The sequence below is a fragment of the Eubalaena glacialis genome, chromosome 1 (assembly GCF_028564815.1).
Source record: "Eubalaena glacialis isolate mEubGla1 chromosome 1, mEubGla1.1.hap2.+ XY, whole genome shotgun sequence".
NCBI classification, from domain to species: domain Eukaryota; kingdom Metazoa; phylum Chordata; class Mammalia; order Artiodactyla; family Balaenidae; genus Eubalaena; species Eubalaena glacialis.
The window spans coordinates 34,898,741-34,926,044 of NC_083716.1; the positions used below are offsets into that span (position 1 = coordinate 34,898,741).

General features: G+C 37.5%; 1 protein-coding gene across 1 annotated transcript in view; it reads right to left on the reverse strand.

Annotated features, from left to right (window-relative positions):
- The window catches only part of KIF11 (kinesin family member 11), a 50,867-nt gene extending 29,823 nt beyond the window's left edge, over positions 1-21,044 (reverse strand). The window contains exons 1-13 of the mRNA XM_061195131.1: positions 20,875-21,044; positions 16,844-16,976; positions 16,516-16,613; positions 16,349-16,427; positions 15,072-15,257; positions 14,825-14,949; positions 12,264-12,354; positions 11,469-11,711; positions 9,968-10,063; positions 6,391-6,479; positions 2,371-2,458; positions 1,431-1,619; positions 593-800 (exon numbers count right to left, since the gene is read on the reverse strand). Coding sequence (XP_061051114.1) covers positions 593-800; positions 1,431-1,619; positions 2,371-2,458; positions 6,391-6,479; positions 9,968-10,063; positions 11,469-11,711; positions 12,264-12,354; positions 14,825-14,949; positions 15,072-15,257; positions 16,349-16,427; positions 16,516-16,613; positions 16,844-16,976; positions 20,875-20,951 — 1,702 coding nt within the window. The 5' untranslated portion in view covers positions 20,952-21,044. The remainder of the gene's footprint in view (positions 1-592; positions 801-1,430; positions 1,620-2,370; positions 2,459-6,390; positions 6,480-9,967; positions 10,064-11,468; positions 11,712-12,263; positions 12,355-14,824; positions 14,950-15,071; positions 15,258-16,348; positions 16,428-16,515; positions 16,614-16,843; positions 16,977-20,874) is intronic.
- Between the last annotated feature and the right edge of the window lie 6,260 nt (positions 21,045-27,304).

Here is a 27,304-nt window from a genome sequence, read left to right on the forward strand (position 1 = left end):
GAGCCCGTGTGCCACAACTACTGAAGCCCAGGAGCCTAGAGCCCATGCTCCGCAATAAGAAAAGCCACCACAACGAGAGGCCCGCACACGGCAATGAAGAGTAGCCCCGGCTTGCTGCAACTAGAGAAAGCCCGCGCGCAGCAATGAAGACCCAACATAGCCATACGTACATACATACATACATAAATAAATTTAAAATAATAATAATAATAAACGAATGGATACTTACTTTCCTAAATGAAGATAACAACAATGGTTATGGTTAAAAATAATACCCACATATTCTGACAATATAGCAAACATTCAAAATACACATTCTCAAAAGAAAAAAAAGTTGGAGAATGTTTATGCACAGAAAATTTCAATAAGGAAACACAAGATATGTAACAAGGTATGTAATATGAGTTTTATAGAAAAAACTCAACTAACATTTGTTTTAATTCAAAGGCATTAATCCCTAGTCTGAATAGTATGTGCATTGGAGGGGACTAGTGACACTGTCACCTGAGTTTTTATGATATTTAATTATCAGTTTTTAAATTAGTCTCACACTAAACACACAAAGATTAGAATTAGAAATGCCTGAACTTACCAAACAAGGTTTTATGAACTTCTAGCATGGCCTTTTGTTTTGTGCTGCCATCCTTAATTAATTCTTCCATACTATTAAACAGACTATGCAGGTTTTTGCCAAAAATATCCTGAGCTTCTGCATTGTGCTGATCAACTGCCTTCTTACGATCCAGTTTAGAATGGAGACCAGATACATCTTTTGTAGTTTCTTCAACTGTGTTAAGCAACTATATATGATTTTTAAAAATAAGTGTTGATAAGATGGATATGACAAAAGCAGTCTAATGAAAATATCTGTGCTTCATAAGGATTTCTCCTGATAAGAACTAGTAAATTTTATATATTGTATCAGAAGAAAATTTTAAACTTATGCTAATTTATCCAGGAATGTTTATTTCCCCTCCCCTAGCCATCTAGACAAGGAAAACTGATTTTGCCAATCTATTTTAGTAATTATGCTCCCTCACAAATTTTTTTCCCCATTATGTGTTACTAATTCCTAGGAAAAGTACACCTAATAAAAAATTGAATACTCATTAGAAGATACGAAATTCTTGAAGACTGGTTAATCTCAACCATGACCACAGGTAAAGCATTACAACACCATTATTCTAAACATCCACAAAGTATATTAAAGTCATGTTCTATTTTCAAAACTTTAGGAATAGTTTTTTCTTAAATTAGCATCTCCAGGGAAGAAAATTTATACGAAATAGTAAAATAATGTTTCTTAAATGGATGGAAGTATCATTTGGGGTGAATAAATAGAATTTCACAATTAACGCTTAAGCTAAGAGTTACTTCTACCCATTCTTTAATTTCTTTAATGCAAGTACAAATTAAAACAAAGGACAAACCCTGCTGGCAGTATCATGAAGTTTCTCCTCAGTACTTTCCAAAGCTGACGTGAAATATTCTTCTTCAACAAGCTGTAATTTAGTTTCTTGTAAATGTCTTTGAGTGGTTTCAAGTTCCTGTGCCTTATTTTGCAGGTCAGATTTACACTGGTCAAGTTCATTTTTATTATCCATAAACAATTCTGTAACCTATATATAACACATTAAACATTTTTTTTTTAAGAATTAAAAAATGCTGAACTGGTTGTTGAGATACCTGGCTAGTTCATAATATAATATCAGAAGAACCAAACAAATTATTTCCATGTAAAAGTTGTAACAAGTTACCAGGTAGGTTAGAACATTTTATACGGCATCTGGTTTCTTCCTATAAATTCATTAAAAACAAGTAACAGGGTAGATCCCTGGCGGTCCAGTGGTTAGGACTCTGCGCTTCCAGTGCAGGGGGCACAGGTTCGATCCCTGGTTAGGGAACTAAGATCCCACAAGCCATGCAACAAACAAACAAACAAAAAACAAGTAATAGGTCTAATGGAGTGGTGTTAATTCTTCAGATTCCTTCCAACACTGCCAGTGTGAGGGTGGCACTGAAGGGTCAGGTCTTTCTACCTTAGTTATTTAACATCTGGTTTCTCCCAACATCTGCATTTCCTCAGCTGATAAACATGTTGATGAAAATGTCTCAGCATTCACTATTTAGCTTTAACATTAAATTGTACAATTCAGTTAATTTCTTAAAATGTTGCATTAATACAAGGGTCAAAATAGCTTCTTCATTATCATTGATGATAGTAAAAAAATTGTGATACAACTTACTTTTAGTTTAAAGGTCAGCAAGAAAAAAAAATCTTAAAGAAAAAATATCAGGTTCCTCACCTTCTGAAATTGTCTTTTAATATTTGCTTTTTGCATGACATTCAATACAGTTTTGAATGCTTACCCTACTTAGCTCTTCCTCAACAGCAGCAATTTTTTCAAGCAATTCTACAATTTGTTCTTCTTGAACAGTTAGTTTTCCACTCATGGCTCTAAAATAAAATTTAAAAGGAGTTTGACAGTTAATATTTTTTCATAATTCTTATAAAATTTATTCTAACACAATTGAGGCAGTTACATATAATCTCTACCATTTATCACTATCTTGACAATGATGCCTAAGTGTCAAGCGACAGATACTAAGTGCAGAAAACAAATGTATTCTTTGTCCTTGGTTTATAAATAGACTTTTTCTTTTCTCCATTTTGAAACTGAGAATCCCTACCTATGAGGGGTAAAAACATGTGTGTATATATAATTTGAGAAGCTACAAAGATGACAGAAGATTATAACCCACATAAAAAAAGTAGAGGTGGGACATACAGCTAGGTGTCTATCAGGAATCAGGAATATGAAGTGTAAACCAGACACAAAGAATCCAGGAGAGGCTTGTGATGTGAAGGCATGAGGTGTCACAGGAGGAAGGGTTGAGGTAAGGGGCTAAAACCTGGGAAACTAAAGTATGTATATAGAGCAATTACACCCCCTGCCCCCAGCACCCATACCCCCGTACACACACATACCACTGTCACACCACCGCAAAAATCCTCATGAGATAAACGATTATTCTCTAAAGCACAGTTCCTCAGCCTTAGCACTACTGACATTTTGGACCAGATAATTCTGGTCTGCTTTAACGGGGCTCTCTGATTTTTTGAGCATTAGCAAGTTTCAGAAGTCAGTGCTATCTTTTGCATTCTTCTAGTTCCCTCATAACTACCAATCATTTTCTATTCCACACTGTGCTTAAATGGCAAAGAATTTTAAGAATGTAGATTTCCTCAAATTATTAGCTAGAGATATTGTTAATTAAAGGAAAAGACAGAACTGAAGTATAAGAGGAGAGTTAATTCTAACAGTCTTTTGATAACTATATTAGTTCTTTATTGGAAATAGCTCTTTAAAGTAGAATGGGATATTTGAAATGCTTTTCCTATACTGAATATACAAGACGGATGCAACATTGTTATTTAATGAATGATATAGTTTTGATAAATAATTTTTAATTGAAGTATAATTGACTTACAATATTATATTAGTTTCAGGTGTACAACATAGTGATTTGATATTTTTATACATCACAAAATGGTCACCACAATAAGTCTAGTTACCATCCGACATCATATAAAGTTATTACAATATTATTGACTATATTCCCTATGCTTTATATTACATCCCTGTGACTTACTTATATAACTGGAATTTTGTACCCCTTAATCCCCTTCACCTCTTTTGCCCACTCCCTCACCACCCTCCTCACTGGGAACCACCAATTTGTCCTCTGTATCTGTTTCTGTTTTATTATGTTTGTTCATTTGTTTGGTTTTTTAGATTCGACATACAAGTGAAATCATAAATTTGTTTTTATCTGACTCATTTCACTTAGCATAATACACTCTAGATCTATCCATGTTGTCATTAATGGCAAGATTTCATTCTTTTTCATGCTGTGTAGTATTTCATTATTTATGTATCACATCTTCTTTATTCATCTGTCAATGGACACTTAGGTTCGTTCCACATCTTAACTATTATAAATGGTGCTGCAATGAACATATGGGAACATATATCTTTTCCAATTAGTATACTACCTCTCCCAGTCTTAAAGGCATGGATGTCCTTGTATAGACACATCCCCTGTGCAGACAGCATGTGCTGGGTGGCTATGGCAGACCAGCTGGAGTAGGCAGAGGCTGGAGGGAATGATATAGTTTTAATATAGTTTTAAAAGGTCTATTAAACTTGGGATAAATGTTTAAATGTTGGCTGCAGCTTTTGTGATCCTTCTCTGACTTATAGTATAATAATTCTAAGAGCTTTTTCAGAATGAACTTTATTTCAGATCATGCCTCATGCCTATTATGAGTACACACTGTCCTTAAAATAATGGGATGGACAAACTAAAGTTATTTCTTAATCTAAACTACATCAAAGAGATGAACAGAAGATAAGAAAATTAGTCTGCAGTGTCCAACGTTTGACTATTAACAGCAGAAGATACCATATTAGCAAATCAAGAGACAAAACCACTTGTAGATATCCACTGGTTGCCTACTAAGCACCTATTTCCAGAATCCAGATTTCCTCTGGGGAATTACTCTCCCCTGACTGTACAGCAGCCAACCTGTATGGGGCCGGGGTTGGGGGGGAGCTAAATCCATCCCTAAATCCAGGGAATAAGCCTGACTGGCTCAAGACAATCAGGGAAATTCAACTCCTTTGCCTTTGTATTGGTTCATACAAGGACATAACTGAGGACTAAACTAATCAACAAGTGATGTTCCCCTGGCCAGTTTTGACGGTTAAAGGACAGGCAGCCTCTCATCCACATGAGACATGAACGAGAGAAGGTAGCTGTTCTGCTGCTGACCATCTTCCTTGATGAACAGCTAGCCCTAGAAGAAAGTTACCACTCAGGACAGGAAACAGGATCCTTGAGTTACTGGACTAAATATCCTTGCTGTTTTAAGTCAGTTTAAGTTGGGTTTTCTAGCATTCTGATACCAAACTTAAAATATAAAATGTTTTTATTGAGTAAGATATAACATATAAAAAATATTAAAATGATAGAAATAGGGACACCTGTAAAGCGAACACTTGAAAAAAAGTAATGCAGCACCAGAGAAACAGAAAAACCAAACAGAAAAACCAAACAGAAAAACCAGAGAAACAGAAAAAAGAAAACATTTTAAAATATCAAGTTTAAGAATTAAGAACAAATTTACAAAAGATTTTTGTAAAAATGTTTTTGCCAACTGGGTACAGGCCATGAAAGGAACAAACAAAACTAAAGTCACATAGGAAGAATAAAAGGAGAATTATTGTTTAATACCCTACACAATATAAATACACAATATAAATTGGAGCATTTGTAAAACTAACATATGAACAACGATCAGGAGGATACAGCACATTATGGTAATTGAAAATAAATGGAAAAAATGAGTTTATTAAATGATTTATATACCATTAGAATGATCATGTAATGTAACATCTATAAAAGAGTAAAAGGTTATATTAAAATGCTTTTGGTTATTATCAAAAATGCCCTGTGAAAGTCACCCTCCTTAGTATCTTCAAGGATAAACGCATTCAGGAGTTTTCAAGTTATAATCCTTAGCATCCCACTTGCCTTCTGCCTCTGTTATTATTGTTGTTTCTACATAAAGCTTCAGTAGAAGCTTTCCTTAAAACAAACTACTCCAGGGTTAAAAAGTGAACAGAGGGAATTCCCTGGTGGTCCAGTGGTTAAAAATCCGCCTTCCAATGCAGGGGATGCGGGTTCGATCCCTGGTTGGGGAACTAAGATCCCACATGCTGCGGGGCAACTAAGCTCGCATGCCACAACTACCGAGCCTGCACGCCACAATTAGAGAGAAGCCCATGTGCCGCAACTAAGATCCTGCGTGCCGCAACGAAGACCCGACACAGCCAAATAAATAAATAAATATTAAAAAAAAAAAAAGTGAACAGATTAGTGGTTGCCAGGGGTTAGGGATCATTGGGGAAGAAGGGTGAATGAATATGACTACAGAGGGGTAGCAGGAGCAAGATGTTTGTAATGATAGGATAAATCTGGATCTTAACTGTAGAACTATAGCAAATCTACAAATGTGATAAAATGAGGTAGAATTATACACACACATTGTACTAGTGTCAATTTCCCAGTTTTGATACTGTACAAACAGTGACTTAAGATGTGGGAAACTGGGTGAAAAATACATAGGACCTCTGTACTCTTCTTGCAACTTCATATGAATCTATCATTATCTAAAAATAAAGTTACATAAAAAGAGTTTTAAACTGTTTCATAACTACTTGTTAATGTCAAAACGAAAAGAAGCATCTATAGGAGGCACTTCAAACAGCCTATTACCAGAAAATGCTTATTCTTAGAAATTAAATTCCATAGCCAAGGGCTTACCTGAAATTTTCTTCAGAAATGTACACTCCATTTTTTTCACGGGCTGCAGCAAGATCTCGTTTCAGACGCTCTATCTCTTCTGTATACTCCTATGCAAGAAGAATGTCATGTCAATTTAGCACTTCAGTTTGGGGAGGATATGCAATAAATAAAACAAAGTTAGCCCTCCTATGTTTTTTAAAGCATAAAAATGTATGGTAAAAAGTCATAACCATACTTTTCATTCAATATTACTCCGTTTAGAATAAAGTGTTTCAACAGCTTCCAAAACTCCTTTAAATGCACTCATTATAAAAATACAGGCTTCTGAAGAAAAAACACAACCTCCAGTACCCAGGTTGGTCTCTAAATAGCATCTCACATTAAAAGGAACCAGGATTTCTTAGGGAAGTGTCTGACTCTAAGACTGGGGCAAGAAACATTCAGGATGAACTTGCAACATCTTGTCAAAGAAAATAGGAAGAAAGCCAAAGAAGCCTAGGCTAGTGAAAAGGACTCAAGAACCCACTTAAGAGGTACCCACTGATCAAAGACGGGACAGTTTGAACATCAGTGAGGATATTAACTACAATTGGTAAGCACAAATGTTTTAAGTCCATGAGTTTATAATGATATTAAGAAAGCTGGGAAACCAACTCATTATTCTCAAAACTGTCAAAGGAAATGAATCAAGCATTTGTCCTGCCTTTCCTATAAGAATTATACCCTTGGGTAGCTGAGGGAAAGTTCCTCTTTATAGAGGTAGTCCAGCAATCAACTAAGAAAGAATAATTGAATTAGAAAATTATCATTTTGCGATCGTTAAAGAACTAATGGATCAAGTCACTTGAATATAATCAATTCCCCTCAAAAAGAGAAAGAACCACACATTATGTGCTTCCTAGTGGGAGAATATACCACCACCTATGAAGTAGTTTGGCCAAAAATATATAAATAAATAAAACCTGCATCTATCAAGCCTCAAAATCCAACTACCAATTTATAGAAAATACGAAGAACAGAACATGTCAAGATAGTATAGGAAACTTCTACAGGACAATAATACAGCTACTTCCACAAATACATTATAAGAGGGAAAGTAGATGGAAGAAGAACCAATGTATTGAAACCTAAAGATAGATCCAAAAGTTGCAAAGGGTAAACCTTAATTGGATCCTAAAACAAACTATTAAAAATATACACTGAAACAATTGAAATTTTTAAAATGACCGAATATTTTATCATCTTAAAGAATTACTGTTAAATATTTTAGATTTAATAATAACATTAGGGTTCAAAAATTCAAGTGTCTAAATAAAATTAATGCTTATAAAGGAGGGTGGCATTTTTAAAACAATGAATATAAAATCACTGTAGTTTTCCTCAGGTCCTGACAACTTTGAGGCTTTTTATGAAAAAAGAGGTTTTCTCAAATAAACTTCCTTTAAACTGTCTACCTGATTCCAAGAGGTATTACACTTTGCTGTACACCTGAAATTAACACAACGTTGTAAATCAACTATACTCCAATAAAAAATTTTTTTAAAAAGCTACAGTAATTAAAACTGTATATTAGTGGAGGGACAGACATAAATCAATGGAACAGAATAGAAAGCCCAGACATGTGCCCACACAAATATACCCAACTGATTTTTCACAATGGTGCAAAATCAGTTTAATGGAGAAAACATAGCTTTTTCAACGAAGAATGCTAAAGCCATCCCAGACACCCCATAGGTGAAAAAAATGTACCTTGATCTAAGTCTTACGCCTTATACAAAAATCAACTCAAAATGGATCATGAAATTAAATGTGAGATGTAGAAATACAAAACCTTCATTTAAAAAAAAAAAAAAGGAAAAAATCTTCAGGATCTAGAGGTAGGCAAAGAGTTCTTGCAATTGACACCAAAAACACAATGCATAAAAGAAAAAAATTGACAAATTAGACCACATCGAAATCATAAACACTTGCTCTGCAAAAGCCCATAAGAAGAGGATGAGAAGACAAGTACAGCCCGGGGGATAATAATTGCAAACCATGTTTGTGACAAAGGACTAGTATGTAGAATATATTAAAAACTTTCAAACCACCACCACAACAACAAATAATCCAATTAGAAAATGGGCCTAAAAACATGAACAGGCATTTCACCAAAGAGGGTAACAAACAGCAAATAAGAACATGAAAAGACGTTCAACATCATTAGCCAGTACAGAAATGTAAGTTAAAACCACAGTGAGATATTATTTATTACCTATCATACTCATCAGAATGATTAAAATAAAAAATAGTTACAACACCAAATGCTGGTAAGGATGTGGAGAAACTAGATGACTCATACATTGCTAATGGGAATGTAAAATGGTACAGCCGCTCTGGAAAACAGCTTGGCAGTTCCTTAAAAACTTATCATTCAATTACCATACAACAATTATACTCTTGGGCAATCATCCCAGAAAAATGAAAATGTGTACACAAATTACTGTAAACAAATGATCAAAGCAGTTTTATTTATAACTGTGAAAAATTGAAATCAGCCCATATGTCTTTCAACAGGTGAATGTGACAACAAACTGTATGTATGGTATACACATACCATGGAATATTCCTCAGCACTAAAAAGGAAAATCTATTGATATGCACAAGTCAGGTGAACCTCCAGGGAATTATGCTGAGTGAAAAAAAGGCAATTCCAAAAGTTTGCATACTATATGATTCCATTCAATAACACTTTTGAAATGGCAAAGGTTTAGAAATAGAGTACAGATAGTGGATAGCAGAGATTAGGGAGGGGAGGTGAAAGTGGGAAGGAAAAGATTATAAAAGGGCAATGAGGAATCCTTATTGTGATGGAACTGTTCAGTATCTTGACTGTGGTGGTGGCTCCATGAACCTACACACGTGACAAAATTGTATAGCATTAACTAAACACACACACGTGAATACAAGGAAAACTGGGGAATAAGATCAGTGAGTTGTTATTAATGTCAATATCCCTGTGGTGATTTTTTACTATTTTGTTTGATAAAATGTACAAAGGCTCTCTCTGTATTATTTCTTTCAACTGCATGTGAATCTACAGTTACCTCAATAAAATCTTCAATTAAAAAAAAAAAAAAAAACCATTACCAAGAAAAGGAAAAGACAAGCCAGACTGGGAGGAAATATTTACAAACAATCTCATAAAGGGCTTATATCAAGAAGATATGAACAACTCTTTACAACTTAATAAAAAGACAACCCAATTAAAAATTGGGCAAAGGATTTAGTAGATATTTCACAAAAAAAGATATACAAATGGATAATAAACATGTGAAAAGATGCTCAATATCATTATTCATTAGGGAACTACTAATTAAAACTTCCTTGAAGCACCATTATACACTTAAATTTTGCTGACTTGATAGAGCTGGTAAAGCCAACATATTAGCATTAGGAAAAACATTTTAACACATAGGGTATTTAGTTCAAATCATTAGATGAAAAGCCTTACCATAGGCAATTTAATAAATTTTTAAAACAATTATCTATTTCAGTTCCTCATTTTCACATTTGTCAAACAAGATTACATTACTCCACAAAAATTCACAAATACCTTAATCAGAGCTTTTTTGGTGAGTTTCTGGTTAACTTCAGGCTTATTGAGTATGTTCTTTGCTCTGTGAGCATATTCCAATGTACTCAGAGTTTCCTGTGATGAAAAGAAAAGGCCAATTACTGAAAATATTAATTTTCAACAAGAGAAGCCACCGCAATGAGAAGCCCACGCACTGCAACAAAGAGTAGCCCTGGCTCGCCGCAACTAGAGAAAGCCTGCGTGCAGCAACAAAGACCCAACGCAGCCAAAAATAAATAAATAAAATTAATTAATTAATTTTAAAAAAATGTTTAGACTTAGATTTTGGTGATAGTTGCACAGCTCTGTGAATACAGTAAAATCACTGAATTATATACTTCTAATGGGTGAATTTTATGGTATGTGAATTATATCCCAGTAAAGAAATTTTTTTAAATGAAAGGGGAGTTAGAGACCTTATAAAAGCTTTTCCTAATTCCACTTAAAGCACATAACCCAATAAAAGATTTTACCATCTTTGTTGTTTCTCTTGGTTTTCCTACCTGTTCCCACACATCCAACCCCATCTTCAGTGCTCTGTAAGCAGCCTCTAAAACAGTAGCATTCACTTAACCCACTTCTAAGTCCTCAATCAGACCATCCACTGCTAATGACCACAGCAATTTTCTTTGAAGACTGTGTGGAAAAATGCAATTAAGTAACTAGTTTGGTTTTTTTTTAATTGGGGTATAATTGCTTTACAAAGTTGTGTTAGTTTCTGCTGTACAGCAAAGTGAATCAGCTATATGTATACATATATCCCCTCTTTTTTGGATTTCCTTCCCATTTAGGTCACCAGAGAGCACTGAGTGGAGTTCCCTGTGCTATACAGTAGGTTCTCATTAGTTATCTATTTTATACACAGTAGTGTATATATGTCATTCCCAATCTCCCAATTCATCCCACCCCCCCTTAAGTAACTATTTATTTATTTATTTATTTTTTAATTTTTGGCTGCATTGGGTCTTCGTTGCTGCACACTGGCTTTCTCTAGTTGCGGCGAGTGGGGGCTACTCTTCATTGCAGTGTGTGAGCTTCTCATTGCGGTGGCTTCCCTTGTTGCGGAGCACGGGCTCTAGGGTGCATAGGCTTCATTAGTTGTGGCACGCAGGCTCAGTAGTTGTGGCTCGCAGGCTGTAGAGCACAGGTTCAGTAGTTGTGGCGCATAGGCTTAGTTGCTCCGCGACATGTGGGATCTTCCCGGACCAGGGCTCGAACCCATGTCCCCTGTATTGGCAGGCGGATTCTTAACCACCGTGCCCAGGAAGTCCCAGTAAGTAGTTTTTTAAGATTAAAAACTGCCAGAAAGGAGAAAGACAATTTTTTCAGTGGTGTCCTCCTCTACATGTCCACATGCAATGTCCAGATTCTTTTTACTGTAGTATAGAATGAATGAAGCCAATTGATGAACTTTAAAAATATGTGATATTAAATAAGAATTATAGCTACTACACTTCCGGATACCTTTCAAAGAGCTTACCTCAAGATTGAGAGATGCAGGAGAAATTGTTGCAATTATAGATGTTCTTGTACGTCCCCCAAGAGAGTCCTGGAGGATTCTAGTTAGTTTAGATTCTCGATAAGGAACATGAGGTGTTCTTTCTACAAGAGCAGTAATAACCCTTCCCAAAGTCAACAGGGATTGATTGATATTTCCAGCTTCCCGAGCTCTCTTGTCAACTGCTCCAGAACGTCCAATGTTTTCACTTCCTGCAAGATCAACCTTAAATTTTAAAAATAAAAGTAAGTTCTCAGTCTATTGGATTTGGAATAGAAGACTTTCATTCTCGTATTGTACCTAAATATATTAAATAGCCAGCAATTTTTCTATAATTAACAATCCACTACAAACCTAATAACCCAGTGACTACAAAAATATTGTCTATAAATACAAACCTTCAAGCTGCTTTATGAGGTGATAAAGAATTAAACATTGGAATAGAACTACCATCTGACCTAGCAATCCCACTTCTGGGTATGTATCCAAAGGAAATGAAATCACTATCTCAAAGAAATATCTGCACTCCCACATTCATTGCATTATTCACAATAACCAAGGTATGAAACAGCCTAAGTACCCACTGATGAATGAACAGATAAAGAAGATGTGATGTGATACACACATACACACTTGAATATTATTCAGCCATGAGAAAGGAATTCCTGCCACACTGTACATTTTAAATACATAATTTTATTTGGCAATTATGCCTCAATAAAACCAGAAAAAAAAAAACAGAAAGAATGAAGCAGTGGTATTAAGGTTGATGCTTACCAAGTTCAACTTTCCAATTTTAACAAGCTCCTCTCCATCAATTGTAGTTTCTTTCATATGTATGGTAACAGAGAAAACTGAGTGGGAACGACTAGAAAACAAGACCAAGTTGCCCAGTCATTATAATACAAAACATTATTTGCTTTCTATAAAATATTGAAAACAGCAAAGAAAGATCTAAATCCACCAGGGTAGAAAAAGATAGTATCAGAGAAGATACCAATAAGATTTTGGAAGACAGTGGATGAATAGAATGCTAGGTTTTTGTTTTCTTGTACCTGCTGCCCACAGGGGAGATCCCAAAAGGGAAGGCTTGCAATCGATCTTTCTACTTATAAGAACCACTTGAGGGGCTTCCATGGTGGCGCAGTGGTTAAGAATCCGCCTGCCAATGCAGGGGACAGGGGTTCAAGTCCTGGTCCAGGAAGATCCCACATGCCGCAGAGCAACTAAGCCTGTGCACCACAACTACTGAGCCTGCGCTCTAGACCCACAAGCCACAACTACTGAAGCCTGCATGCCTAGGGCCCGTGCTCTGCAACAAGAGAAGCCACCGCAATGAGAAGCCCACGCACCGCAACGAAGAGCAGCCCCCCCCCAACTAGAGAAGAGCCCGTGCACAGCAATGAAGACCCAACACAGCCAAAAATTTAAAAATTTAACAAAAAAGAACCACTTGAAATATGTCATTACCATAAATTCAAACAGCACCAGGCAAGCCATCTGATTACTCCCCTTCAAAGTCAATTGTTCTAAAAGTACATTGCTCTGCTTTGAGAATGTCATCAGAGATAGGTAGCTCCTTCCACTGAACAGCAGAAATTAGTAAACAGCAGTGTTTACCAAAACACAAGATAATCACTGCTAGACTATAAAGTTTTCCAAAGTCTGTCTTATGCTGTATACTGACATTCAACTTTTATCTGAGAGATATCAAAATCATATAGACAACCAAAGACATCATTCCTTTCTGCATCAATGACATTTGGTAAATGACATTATGTTTGTTAATGTCATTGATGGTTGGCATATGGTAATTTTTAATTTCCTCATTTGTACTTTTCACGTTACTTGGAAAATTTTACAATAAGTATCATTTTTACAAAATTATTTGAATTATTTTATATAACAAAAGAGGAAGGGCACATGGAAAAATATAAACTATAGATTTGAATTATAACATGCATCTCATGTTTTCCTACCATAATTTATCCATTCTTAATTGAAGATTATGGAATTAATGTAATTAAGCACAAAAGTTAACTCTGATTTTGGAAAAGGGAATTACGTTTATTACATACATTCATAAGAAGAGATCTTTATTCCAGTCTATGTACAAAAAAGGGAATCCCTAATTATTCAAATTTACAAAATAGGAATTTCATATTTCAGAGAAAAGTATTTAGAGAAAAGAAATTTTCTTAAGTTCATTCCTCAAATTCTAAATAAAGTTATAAACCAATCATTTAATGAAAATGGAAATTTCATTCTATGATTGGTTTATAACTTAATTTTTTAAATGGAAAGCTATTATAGGAAAATTTAATTAAAATTGTAAAAGCACCCATAATTCCATGATCTTAATTACTTTCATGTTATGCTATTTTTCTTCTTTCTTTAAATGCATACATATTTTTACAGAGTTGCAATTATAATCGTTATAGCATATTGTAGAAATGTCCAACTATAAGAGAGCAAAGAAATGAGAGTTAGCCCTAAAAGTCATTTTGTAGCTCAGGGAAAATGATATTCAGATAAGTTTAACTACCTGAAGTAACATATTTAGTTAACTGCAGAACTGGAACTAAACACAAATATCTAACTCCTAATCCATAGCTCTTTCAATCACATTCTGATGTTTCCTTCAAAGACTAGCAGAAAAAAAATCACCTCTGACTTGGTGAACTGCATTTGGAGAGTTTGGGATGCATCCTATAAGGGGTACTATCAAATATGCCCCTTTCTCCTCTTGAAAGCCAGTGTTAGTGACCATTTGTCTTCCTACATTAAAATGAAGCCATTTGGGGAAAAAAAAAAAAAATCACGTTGCACAACCTAAATATATACAATTTTTGTCATTTATACCTCAATAAAGCTGGAAAAAAATAAAATAAAGTCATTTGATTTTCTTCTAATCCTTACTCAAATCAGGGGTTTTCAAACTGTGTTCTCAGTATACTGAGAGGCTCCAGAAAAGTGCTCAGGGCAAACCTTCCTAAGGCTGAGGAGGTTAGCCTCTGAGCATCCCACTGCCAAATCAACTACAGCAGCCACATTTTAATCTGGGCTCCCATGTATAATTTCATTTGGGAAAAGAAATCTTCTCCTTAAAAAGACTTAATACTTCTGCTCAAGTTCAACTTGTCTTTGTTCTCCTTTCAACATTCTCCCAACATTGGTGCTCTCCCTATAAATCTCAAGCCAATTACTAAGGCATGCAATCTAGCATACAATCTAGACGTGTGACTCACATACCTTGACTCACCCCACTTTGATTCCCCAAGTTCATAATTCTTCTTAAAAAGGAAATGGAGCGGTGGGGGAAACAATGGCTTTCTCACCTAGAGTAGGCATTCATCAAAGTTGCTGCAGTTGTCCTTTTTGCTGCCCCCTTCTCCAAAATTTGATAGACTTCATCTTTGTTGTGTACTGTAATTTCTTCTAAACCTTTGATTATCACTCCCCTCTGACAAAATATCAAAAAAGCATCCATTAGATTGGTTTAAAATATATATATATATATATGGACTTCCCAAAGTATCACACATTAACATTTGGAGACATTTCATTCTCAAAGACTGAAGTTACCTTGTTACGGGGATCATCAAACATCTGTAGTCTCTCAGAAACATCAGAAGATGGATTAAGGAGATCAAAAAGCTCTTCATTATAGATTTCCAACAGTGACACTTTGACTGAAAATTCAGTACCATTATCAGTAAGTTTCTCAAAAATTTGATGAAGAGTACGTGGAATTATACCAGCCAAAGGATCCTGAAATTGTAATATTAATAAAGACTTTAAAAAATGCCATTTACTGCAATAGTTAAAACACATATAACAAGGGCCTCCTTTATAGTATATTTAAACATAAGTATGTCAAAACAGGTTTAAAAACAAAACAAAAACTAACCTGTTGGAGAAGCCAAGCCATTTACAACAGTCTGTTTAATAGTAATTATTCTTCCTTACACCTTCCACAAATCTGTCATTCCTGTCAGCCACTTTATGCCTGAGCATTACACAGAAACCAATTGAACCAAGCTACTTATAAAGCCAATTTCAATAATCCTTTCCAAGTTTTCTCATGAGAACGTAACACCATCATTTTAATCAGAAGTGGTTCATCTAACAGTATATTCTCTAATTCTGACATAAAACAAAGTTGTTTCTCAAATGTCTAAGCATCCTTAATAAAACTGTTACGACTCTCTAAATTTTGAAACTGTGCTTTAATCCTGTTCCATATCTCTTATGATTACAATTCCATAACTTTATTATCCATGCATAAAGTAAGTTAATACCTCAGGTATGTAACCACTAGAAAAAAGGAACTACCTAAATGTTGATAATACGGAAAATTAACTTAGTCATTAAACTCATTTAAACACATTTGATAGAAATCGTTGTGAAATGTACTATGTGCTTTCTATAATATCCAACAATACAGCTATCTTAATTTCTTGAGCACTCAAAGCCATCATTAATAAAGTACCATACCACTTCCCCCGTATGCTAACTTTATGATACTAACTCCCGCACTGCAAGGTTTTCCCCTTCAAGTCCTACTCACATTCCCCTTTCCCACAATAGTCTGCTCCAACTATTCTCTCCGAAACAGACCCTTCTCTTATCACTTAACTGCGCCATATGTATTGCTCCTCTCTCTCCCAATAAGAATGTATGTTTCTTAAACAAAAGCCATACCATATACTTTAATTTTACTGTAGTAGTAGTTTATCCTAAATTCATGTTTGACATGGGTACTGTGATCTTTTCCATTTCAAGACAGGCCTTCAACCAAGTTTTATTCGGCTATTCTTCAGCCACTTTAGAGACAGAAGTCTGTTATAAACAATAAATACCTCCTCCCAAGTATATTCTTCATTAGGGGACCTTTCACCTTCCATTGTAAAGGTTTTTCCAGTGCCAGTTTGGCCATATCTGTCAAAATTAACAAAAGTGTTAAACAAAAAAACGAATACACTCATCTAAACCTTTTCATCAATTTGAAAAATAGTGTTTCACTCACGCAAAAATAGTGCAGTTATAGCCCATAATAACTTCATCCAGAATTGGACAAACGACACTTCGATAAACGTCAATTTGTTTAGTAGATGCTCCAAAAACCTATCCAAAAAAAAAAAAAAAAGGCATTTCTTAAAAAAAAAAACTTCAGAATAACTAATAATTTTGTTTTTAATATATTAACTTATTCAGCCCACTAGAAACCATTTGACAACTTAAAGGATTAACTGAAATTTGTAACTGTACACTAGAACCTACAGAAAATATGTGTACTAGGATAACTTTACATTAGTGAATAATAAAGAAGTAGAAGCATTTTAGGAAGTAAGTACCATATCAAAAGTATATGTTTTCCTTGAGCTTTTGTCGGCCAATCCTCCAGTTCGTACACTAACTTCTTTCCGTATGTGATCACATTCTACTACAGAATGGGCATTAGCTTTCCGCTCTGCCAAATTAAATGGTCTGTAAAAAGAAACACACAAGGTTATTCAAGAACTCTTAGTTATCTGGTTACTGATGACATTTTTGTTAATACCTCAGACGAGAACAATGTGAAGTTTTAACTACATTGTTGGTGATAGAGATTAAATGAGGAGTAAATGACACTGCTAAGGCAGACAGCAGAATTTTAAGGGTTTCAATTCCCAGAAATAAAATTAGTTTCTTAAAAAGTTTTGAAAGACGTGTACAACTTTGACAGTTTCTTGGAGTAGATGCTAACAGAATTAACTTGTAAAAAATGCCAAACTTATTTTTTAGAATTCTATTTCCACTGTTCTTAGAATCCGGTCAAGTTAGGTTATGATGTAGTAGAAATAACATGCCAGATTTGCGTTCAAAATATTAACCTGCCAGTGGATAAATGGCACAAAATAAAAAACAGATTAAAATAATGACTAATACGTTGAGTGCTTACTAGGTGTCAGGTACTCACTGTTCCAAGAGCTGCACATGTATTAACTCAGTTTGTCCTCACAGCACTGTGAGGTCTAGTGGGGAACAGTGACATAAAACAAGTGATTATAAGAGAGGTGATGTTTAGAAAGGGTACGTAAAAGGTAGGAACATACAGCAAAAGTTTAATGTGGCCTTAATTGGGACAGGGTGGGAGAGGGGAGAGGCATGGGTGACGGGAAAGACTCCCTGTGAAGTAATCTAAGATAAAAAATGCCTCCTTAGGCATTTCAGTAGAGTGAGGACTCTCCATCCAGTCTGCTTGGGCAATGTAGCCCTTTGTGCCTGTCTCCTCATTTGAAAATTAAGGTTGGTAATAGTACCAACCTCACAGTGTAGGGAAAGAAATCCTGTTTAACTTATTGTTTCCCCAGTGTCTACTATGCTTAGCACACAGTAGGCACTCAAATATCTGTTATACTACACTGCTTAATAAATGTCATCCTAAGGGGAATGATAGGAAAGCTAAAAAGAACCATAGTCCACAGAATAGCACCCATAAGATATTGATATACTTAACGCACGTCTGGGCCAAAGGGAAAGGTGTACTCTTGACCTGAGTTCATTTTTCCCATTCATTATCACATACTGTGACAGGAAACACCAAATAGGAAATTATCTTTCCCCTCATTACTAGACGAACCTAGGTGCTATTTATTTTAAGAAGGATACCTCAATGTCCTCTGGCATGCCCCACCCCCTAGCATGTTTGACTGGTCAGAAGACCAAATTTGTGATCCTGGGAAATTTAACTCAGTAACTTCCAAGTAATATTTGGTCATGCTGTCATTTGTCAAATGTACTGAAACCTACACAATGCACGTAAGTCACAGTATGCAGTATTATTAAAAGTTCAACAAAATTAAGTCAATACCAACTTGTACTGAGGTAGGACAAAAGTATCAAGTGGAATGAATTCCTCTCACGTGGTTAAAGCTTTTCCAATTGGTATAATCTCTTGCCTGGATGTGTGATTAAGTTACCAAATGAATACCATTCAAGCTGTCAGGGCAGAGTAGTAGAAATTCACACAAATCACACATTCCTAAGAGTTATCAAAGCTCCCAGAGAGAAGCTTAAGGGACTGTTTGCACTGCAATAAAGAGTGCTGCTAAGCAACTATTTTCCTATCCAGACTTCTTTAATTAGATATTGCAAGGTTTCTGCTGATGACACTAGCAAACCCATCAATTTTAGTTGGCCTCACTACAGTATATTAAAATTCAAACAACCAAAATGGTAAAGAAAGACTGAGGATTTAAAAAAAAAAAGTCGTGTCCAGCGGACTTTTTGAATGAGGTGCTAAATCCATTCATTCATTCCATAAATATTGATATAGCTGTTGTACAAGTAAAGAACATCGTAAAGACTGTATTCATTGTAATCAAGTAATGAAGTCATCTCTTCAAATTTTGCTGATCTCTTAGGCTACAAAAAACTGTGCCAATTAAAAGTTTAAAACTGGGGGGAAAGGGCTTCCCTGGTGGCACAGTGGTTAAGAATCTGCCTACCAATGTAAGAGACACAGGTTCGAACCCTGGTCCAGGAAGATCCCACATGACACGGAGCAACTAAGCCCGTGAGCCACAACTACTGAGCCCGTGAGCCACAACTACTGAAGCCTGCGCGCCTACAGTCCGTGCTCCACAACAAGAGAAGCCACCGCAATAAGAAGCCCACACACCGCAATGAAGTGTAGCCCCCGCTCACCGCAACTAGAGAAAGCCCGTGGGCGCAGCAGCAAAGACCCAATGCAGCCAAAAATAAATAAATTTAATAAATTAAAAAAAAACCGGGGGAAAAAATCAGATAAGAGTATGTGACAGAAACCACATATGGCCTGAAAAGCCTAAAATATTTACTATCTGGGCCCTTTATAGAAAAGATTTGACAACCTCCAAGGGCCTCATAAGTTGTTTATTCAGTAAAGTTTAAGGACATATTTGCATTAGGAAGGCTATTTGAAAAAGCAAAGGCTAACTTAAAAAGAAAAACATCTCTTTATACTGAAATTATTGTAAACATTAGACACAACCTAAGCAATTTTCATTAGTGATAAAGTAAAAGAAATCTTTTTTAAGTTAAGCCTTGAAATGTATGGAGATAATAAACATGAAGTTCAGGATAATGTTTAACTCTTGGGGTAGAGAAAAGGGATGCGGAGGGATACTCCGGGACTCTAGATGTAATGATTGTTCTGTTTCTAATCTGGGTAATGGATACGCAGATGTCTGTTTCATTGTTCTCTATAACTTTTTAAAGGTCTGACATATTCTGTAACTAACAATAAAAATGAAATTAAAGAAAATAAAGCCACACAGAAAAGGTAATACCACTTGACTTTACTAAACAATCAAAATCATCTAAAAATTTGCATTTGAATATAGGCTGTTTTTTTAAATCTTCAAAACAAGTAACTATTAGCAGAAGCCCTTGAGTGCAACTAGAATGTAATTGGCTAGACTTAAGGTTACCACCGAATGTCTTCTCTGGCATCTACTTTAGAAAGTTAGCTATTACCTTTGATATCTACAACTCAAGTCACCAAAGCTGTGTAGGCAATAACCTAAGAAAGTTTGTTAATACACTTTTTAAATAACCTTCTAATTTTAGAATACGTATGGATTTACAGAAAAGTTTCTGATAGTTGGTACTTTTTAAAACAACAGCAGCAAAAACAGACATAAAAAACACACAAATACCAGTAAACTGTGGAGGGCCTCAAGTATGTTCAAGTATGTTCTTCCTCTCCTAGCTCATTTTAAAATTGGGAAGTGATATGGAAACCAATCAGGGGAGAGTTGAACCCCTTCACCCACCCACTGGGAAATGTAGCAGAACTTAAGTTTTCTCCTTGATCTTAAAAACATAAACTCACTCTACAACTTAATTTTTAAATTTTAAATACAGTGATGTTTACTTGTTTAGTAGGGATTAAGGAAATATTGCATCTAGAATAAAGAGAAGAGGGGACTGATTACGTTTTTAGAAGTGATGGAGAGGATGGTAATCCCAACATAAGTGCTAAAACATCTGTAAAGTAGGTGTGCAGTCATCTCCAAACGGACCAACTGCAAGGAGTGACACCTAAATCTTTGTCGACAGTAGTTTTTTAGAAAAGAACACATTTCACTAAAGAACGGCGACCAAATTCTCCTTCTCAATAGCAGTTTAAACTATAAACTCAGATATAAATGTCCTTTCTTCTGAAAAAAAGAAAAAAGAAAAAATACTAATTTACTCCTCACAGCAACCTGGTGTCATTTTATCAAACAACGCAGATAACTATGAAACAGGAAGGTCTGGTCCCTTCAGAAATTGCAAACAAAAGCCCTCTCCTCGGACCTCGCAGGAGGGAGCCCTGCAGCAAAGCCCGGGGCTCGGAATCCTGCCAAGCTCGGCCTACCTGCATCTCACCACCACTTGGATGTTCTTCCCCTTCTCATCTTTCTTCTTCGCAGATGAATTCGGCTGAGACGCCATGACGGTCCCCGCCGAAAATTCAAGGCCTGGTCGCGGACTCGGGCGCCGTGGGGCGTGGAGCGGCTCAGCGGCCGGCGCGGACCCGGGTGCCCTCCTCCCCTGTCGGGTGTTGGCGTGGCCGGGGAAATCGCTCTCCACCAGGGACTGTGACTGGCCCCGGGGTCTGTCCTGCACCCGCCCGAGCCTTCGAATCACCAACCTAGTCTCCGCCCGAAGCCCAGGAAACCAAGCAACGACTCGGCGCCTCAATTTGAAAAAGGAGCCGAGTCTCCGGGCCAATTGCAGCGCAGGCGCGCAAGGCACCATGGGACGCGGTGTCGTCACCAGATCCCGCCCCCGGGGCGTGGCCCGCGGGAAAGTAAATAGCAGATCCGACCATGCCCACCCGGAACTCGTAGTCTAGTGGGAGAGACGCCGGGCTTAGTAGTGTCACACTTCAACTTGCTCAACTTGGTAAAATTACATCGCGTCTCTAAACCAAAATTTTCTCATCTGCAAAATGGGAATAATAGCAACCGTCTCAGAGAGCTGTGTGAGAATTAATGAGGTGGTGCGGGTAAATAGCTTAGACTAGAACATGGAAGCGCTCAGGAAGGCTGGCCGTGATTATAATTGTTATTAGAGAATCGTAAGAGAGTGCTGTGGAAGCACAGAAGAGAGGTCCAAAGCAAGCCCCTTTCTCGGAAAAAACGTCCAGACTAGTCTTGAAGAATAATTAGGAAGTGTTAAGGCTACCACGGGTACGAAATCGTGATGAAAAGGACACTGAATGTCACTTTAGGACTAGGAATTTATCCCTTAACTGATGAGAAATCGTCATCCCCAAATGATTCCAAGAAAGAAAGCAAGATCAGTTTTGCGCTTTCCGACAGCCGTCCTGCAGTAACTGCTGCAGGCTCAGGGAGCACTTCCCTCTGTCTACGTGGCGCAGCGTCCGGCAGGGTCTCAAGGAGGTTGCGCAAACGCCCGCCCCAGTCAGCCTACAAATCCCGGCAGCCCGCGCACCCTGGCCCGGCTCGCCCTTAGTGACCGCTGGCTTCCGTAAGGGTACTCTGGGTGTTTGGGCAGTGCTTGGGGTGACTCGACGAGCTTAGATGTGGGTTCTGGACCCAGGAAATAATGAATCATGGGCCTGTGCCATAGTCGGCTCTGGGAACTGCGCCTCTGGGCCACATTTAGCCCACGGGAACCTAGATATCCTAGTTTCTTTTTTTTTTTAATTAATTAATTTTATTTTTGGCTGCGTTGGGTCTTCGTTGCTGCGTGCGGGTTTTCTCTAGTTGCGGCGAGCGGGGGCTACTATTCGTTGTGGTGCGCGGGTTTCTCATTGAAGTGGCTTCTCTTGTTGCGGAGCACGGGTTCTAGGTGCGTGGGCTTCAGTAGTTGTGTCGTGCGGACTCAGTAGTTGTGGCTCACGGGCTCTAGAGCGCAGGCTCAGTAGTTGTGGCGCATGGGCTTAGTTGCTCTGTGGCATGTGGGATCTTCCCAGACCAGGGCTGGAACCCGTGTCCCCTGCATTGGCAGGCGGATTCTTAACCACTGTGCCACCAGGGAAGTCCTAAGATACGTTGTAGTTTCTTAAGTGACAGCCCCGTGGGGTGGAAAGCTCTCAGGCCCCTTTAAGTGTTCCTCTGCTTATTAACCTCCTACATTCCCCCAAGGAAACATCTACATCTACAGCTTAGATGGATGGTCCTCTCCATCCTGCATAGCCAGGTGTCTACTGATATCTCCTCTTAGATGGCTCACCAGCATCTCACAATGGACCTGTCCAAAACAGAACTCTTTACCCGCCTTACCGCCACCCTCATCTTTCTCATTTAGACACGTGGTGCTAACCAGACCTTTGTTTCCTTTCTTCTCCCTGTCCAGTGCAGTCCTGTTGCTTTTATCACCTCCGTCCTCCACTCTATTCCAAGTCTCTTTTATCTCTTCCCTGAATAACTGTCCTTAACAACCTCTTTAACAGGTCTCGCTACTTCTGCTCTTTTGCATTCCCACTGCATCCATTCAGCAAAAGGAAGGCTATTTTTAAAAACGAACAGATTATGCCCTTCATGTACTTTATAACCTTACATTAGCTTCTCATTGTATACCTAGGATAAAATCCAAACTCTTTACCATGTTCTGTAAGGCCCTTGTCAGGAAGGGAAAAATTTCTCCCTTTACCCATGCTGAGTTCTTGTTGCCGGACTAATAATGAAATTGACACAAGACAGATTAACAGGCAGAAAAAACTAATTTTAATTGGAGCACTAGGAGGTCTCATAGAAATGGGACCTAGAAAGTGGCCAAAGCAGGCAGCTTGTAATTTTTAGACAAAGAAACGATAAATTTATGAAAAATTGACAGGACAGAGAAACTTAGTTTGGGGTGCTCAATTAGTGAATAATCTAAACAGAGTTTAGGCTTGGGGTAGCAAATTAAAGAAGTAACAAGATCTGTTTATATAGGCTTCTTGCCTGAATTCCCTGTCTCTGGCGATAAGGGTGTCCTTTTACCTCTAGATGCAGGGAGTGCACCTTTCACATGAGAGGTTTATTTCCTGCTCGCAGGGAGACAGAAGGGTCAAAGTGTCCCTGTGGCAGTGACCCTTTCTTTAGTAACTTTAATTCCAAATCATCAATATGCCACTGAGGTACATTTTTGGGGCAGCCTGTCATGGGCACCAACACCCTCATGGTCTGGCCTTGGCCAATACAAACAACTCCAGCCTCTATCCACACAGCTTACTACCATGCTCCAGAACTTCTAAGCTCTTTCCTGCAGCCAGACCTTTGTATTTGCTGTACCATCTCCCTACAACTCTCTAGTTTGGCTCCTTGCATGGCTTACCCATTCTCATCCTTCAGATCTCAACTCAACTTTCTCTTTAAAAACGCCTTTCTTGACCATTCTATCTAAAGCATATTCCTCCTCCTTTAATTTTCTGTCTCAAGATGCTGATTATTTCCTAAATAACACTTACTATAATCTATAATTATATTGTCACTGTATTGTCTGTCTACCTTGCTAGAATGAAAGTTTCTTCAGGGACTGTGATTGTTTTGCTCAATATTCCCCGACCAGGGATGGAACCTGTGACCCCTGCAGTGGAATCTTAACCGCCAGGGAAGTCCCTCCCAGTGTCTTGAATGGAGCCTTACACAAAGTAGTCGCTAAAAAAATATATGAGTACCTGTAGGAAATTACTTAACCTCTCTCAACCTTGGTTTCCCTATCTGTAAAATGGATATAATAATTATTACTATTATTGTAAGAATTAAAATAATAACATGTGTAAAGTACCTGGCACATAATAGGTCAAAAAATGTTAATTTCTTCTCCTTTTCTTTCTCATTAGTAAATATCTAAACTATATTTAGGGAATTCCCTGGCAGTCTAGTGGTTAGGACTAAGCACTTTCACTGCTGGGGCCCAGGTTAGATCCCTGTCCAGGAACTAAGGTTCCACAAGACGCGTGGCACGGCCAAAAAAATAAAAAAACAAAAAACAATATTTACATTAGCAGTCATTTGGGTTGATGCAAGAAATTCAAGAGTCTCCATTTGTTAATAGTTATAGCTGCCATTTATCTAGGGCTACCATGTGTCAGACTTTATGAAAGACTTTGTGTGCACCATCTTATTTATCTTCAGAGCAACTCTTTGAAACAGAAACTAGTATTTCTCACTCTTTTATGAATAAACAGGCCAACTAAATATATTGTCTGTAGTCTACAGCTAATAAATAACAGAGAAGGAACTCAGAATTCTTTCTGATCCCAAATCCCAGATTGTTAACTGCTATCTCCCTCACCTAATTCACCTAATTTTTTCATGTGGTCAGTGTACCTGCATCCCATTTTCATCATACCCTTATTGAGTTGCTTATTACAAGCCAGGCATTGTAGAAATAGGCTGAATTATAGTTCCTGCCCTCAAGACTAGACTAAATCTAACGGAGATGGCCGGGGTCTTATGGAAATTTGTAAGAGTTTTGTTCCACTAGGCAGGTGGCTGTCATTGATATGTTATTTTACACTGTCTCTGTAGAGCTCAAACTACTCAAGCGAGTCAACACTTCTCTCTTGAAAGTTTGCCCATGTTTAGAAATTATTTTTAATACTCTAGGAATAGTTAACCTAAATTCTACCAGTGCAATATCATTGGCTATGTGTTTGACCTGGCATTCTCTCTTTCAAGAGTATGTATATTTCTTGTATAAATTATTTTTAATTGAATTTTATTTTTCTTAAAATGTGGACATCATTTTGAAAGTTAAATAGTTTCTAAAGGGCTTATAAAAACAACAACAAAAAAGCTATTTCCCTGCTTTATCTCACCCCAATCCCTCCAGACCTCCACTCCAGAAACAACTACTTTCAACTTAGCTACTTTTCTAGCATTTACACATTTTCATTTTTGTAAAGAATTTGTATGTACTGTTACCTTTTGATTAATCAATTTTAGACTTCATTTATTGACTTCCTCTTACGGAAGATGAGGATTTAGTTCTCAAACTTTACTATCCCCTCTGCTTTCCCTTCCCCATACCCCCAATATTACAATTTTTGTTAAATCAAAGACCTGTATTTAGGTTATATGCCTACTCATAGCTGAGCATTTCAATCTAGTGAGATTGTTTCCTTTACTTTTTGTCTATTCTAAAGTTAATAACTGCCCAGTTTTGTATGATTAGTTTTCCTTATTTTCCTAATTCTTCCTATAGCCCCTCAGTAAAACTTTCCACCAATTCAATCACAACAGAAATCTATCAGTTTCAAGTTGTTTGTAATTGAACTGCTTACTCTCTAGGCCTGTACCAGCTGCCATCATAGGGTTTCCCTTGGCTTGTTTTTGGTTTTTTCCTATTTATTTATTTATTGGCCATGCTGTGTGGCATGCAGGATCTTGGAATTCCCTTTGCCAGTTTCCTGGGTTGGAGATCATGTTTTCTGGATCTCATCTGTGTACTCTTTCTTGCTTTACTCCCTTATTTACTCATGTAGCTTCCTGAGAAACAGTGCAGAGGAGATAAATTTCTTGAGAACTTGCTTCTCTGAAAATGTTTTTATTCTACTCTGACTCTTGACTGCTAGGTAGGTTATACATAGAGTTCCAGATTCTAAGTATTTTTACTTCAGATTTTTTTTTTTGAGAGGTGTATCAGTTTCCTATAACTGCTGTAACAAATCACAGCAAACTTGGCGGTTTAGAACAAAAGAAATTTATTCTTTCACAGTTCTGGAGGCTAGAAGTCTGAAATCGATTTCACTGGATCAAAATCAAGGTGTCAGGGACCTCCCTGGTGGTGCAGTGGTTAAGAATCCTCCTGCCAATGCAGGGGACACAGATTCGAGCCCTGGTCTGGGAAGATCCCACATGCCGTGGAGCAACTAAGCCCGTGAGCCACAACTACTGAGCCCGCACGCCACAGCTACTGAAGCTCCAGCGTGCCTAGAGCCCATGCTCTGCAACAAGAGAAACCACCGCAGTGAGAAGCCTGTGCACCGCAACGAAGAGTAGCCCCCTCTCGCCACAACCAGAGAAAGCCCACGGGCAGCAGCAAAGACCCAACACAGCCAAAAATTAATTAATTAATTAATTAATTAATTAAGAAAAAAAGAACATCCTTAAAAAAAAAAAAATCAAGGTGTCAGCAGGGCCAGGCTCCCTCTGGAGGCTCTAGGGGAGAATCGGTTCCATGTGCCTTCCAGCCTTCTGGCGGCTGCTAGCATTCCTTTGCTTGTGGCCCATCACTCCAGTCTACCTCCATGCTTTCACTTCTGTGTCAAATCTCCTTCTGTCTCTCTCTTATAGGGATACATGTGATTACATTTAGGGCCTACCTGGGTCATCCAGAATACTCACCCCCATCTCAAGGTCCTTAATTTAATCACATCTGCAAAGTCCTTTTTTGTTTCATAAGGTAACAAAAGGTAATTATATAAGGTAATTCAAAAGGATTAGGATATAAATATCTTTGGGGGGACTGTTTTTCAGCCTACCACAGGAAGGATATCATAAAAATACCTTATTTATTTTGATGCTCTTCTGTTAAATGCCTTAATGCTGATAAGGAACCTGAATTTGTACTCTAATGGATTTTTTTTTTAAGAGCTTTGGTTAGCTGATTAAACAAGCCAATACAAATATCCCAAATAAGATTAAATGTAGCGGACTTCCCTGGTGGCACAGTGGTTAAGAATCCGCCTGCCAATGCAGGGGACACGGGTTCCAGCCCTGGTCTGGGAAGATCCCACATGCCACAGAGCAACTAAGCCCATGCGCCACAACTACTGAGCCTGCGTTCTAGAGCCTGCGAACCACAACTACTGAGCCCGCACGCTGCAACTACTGAAGCCCTTACGC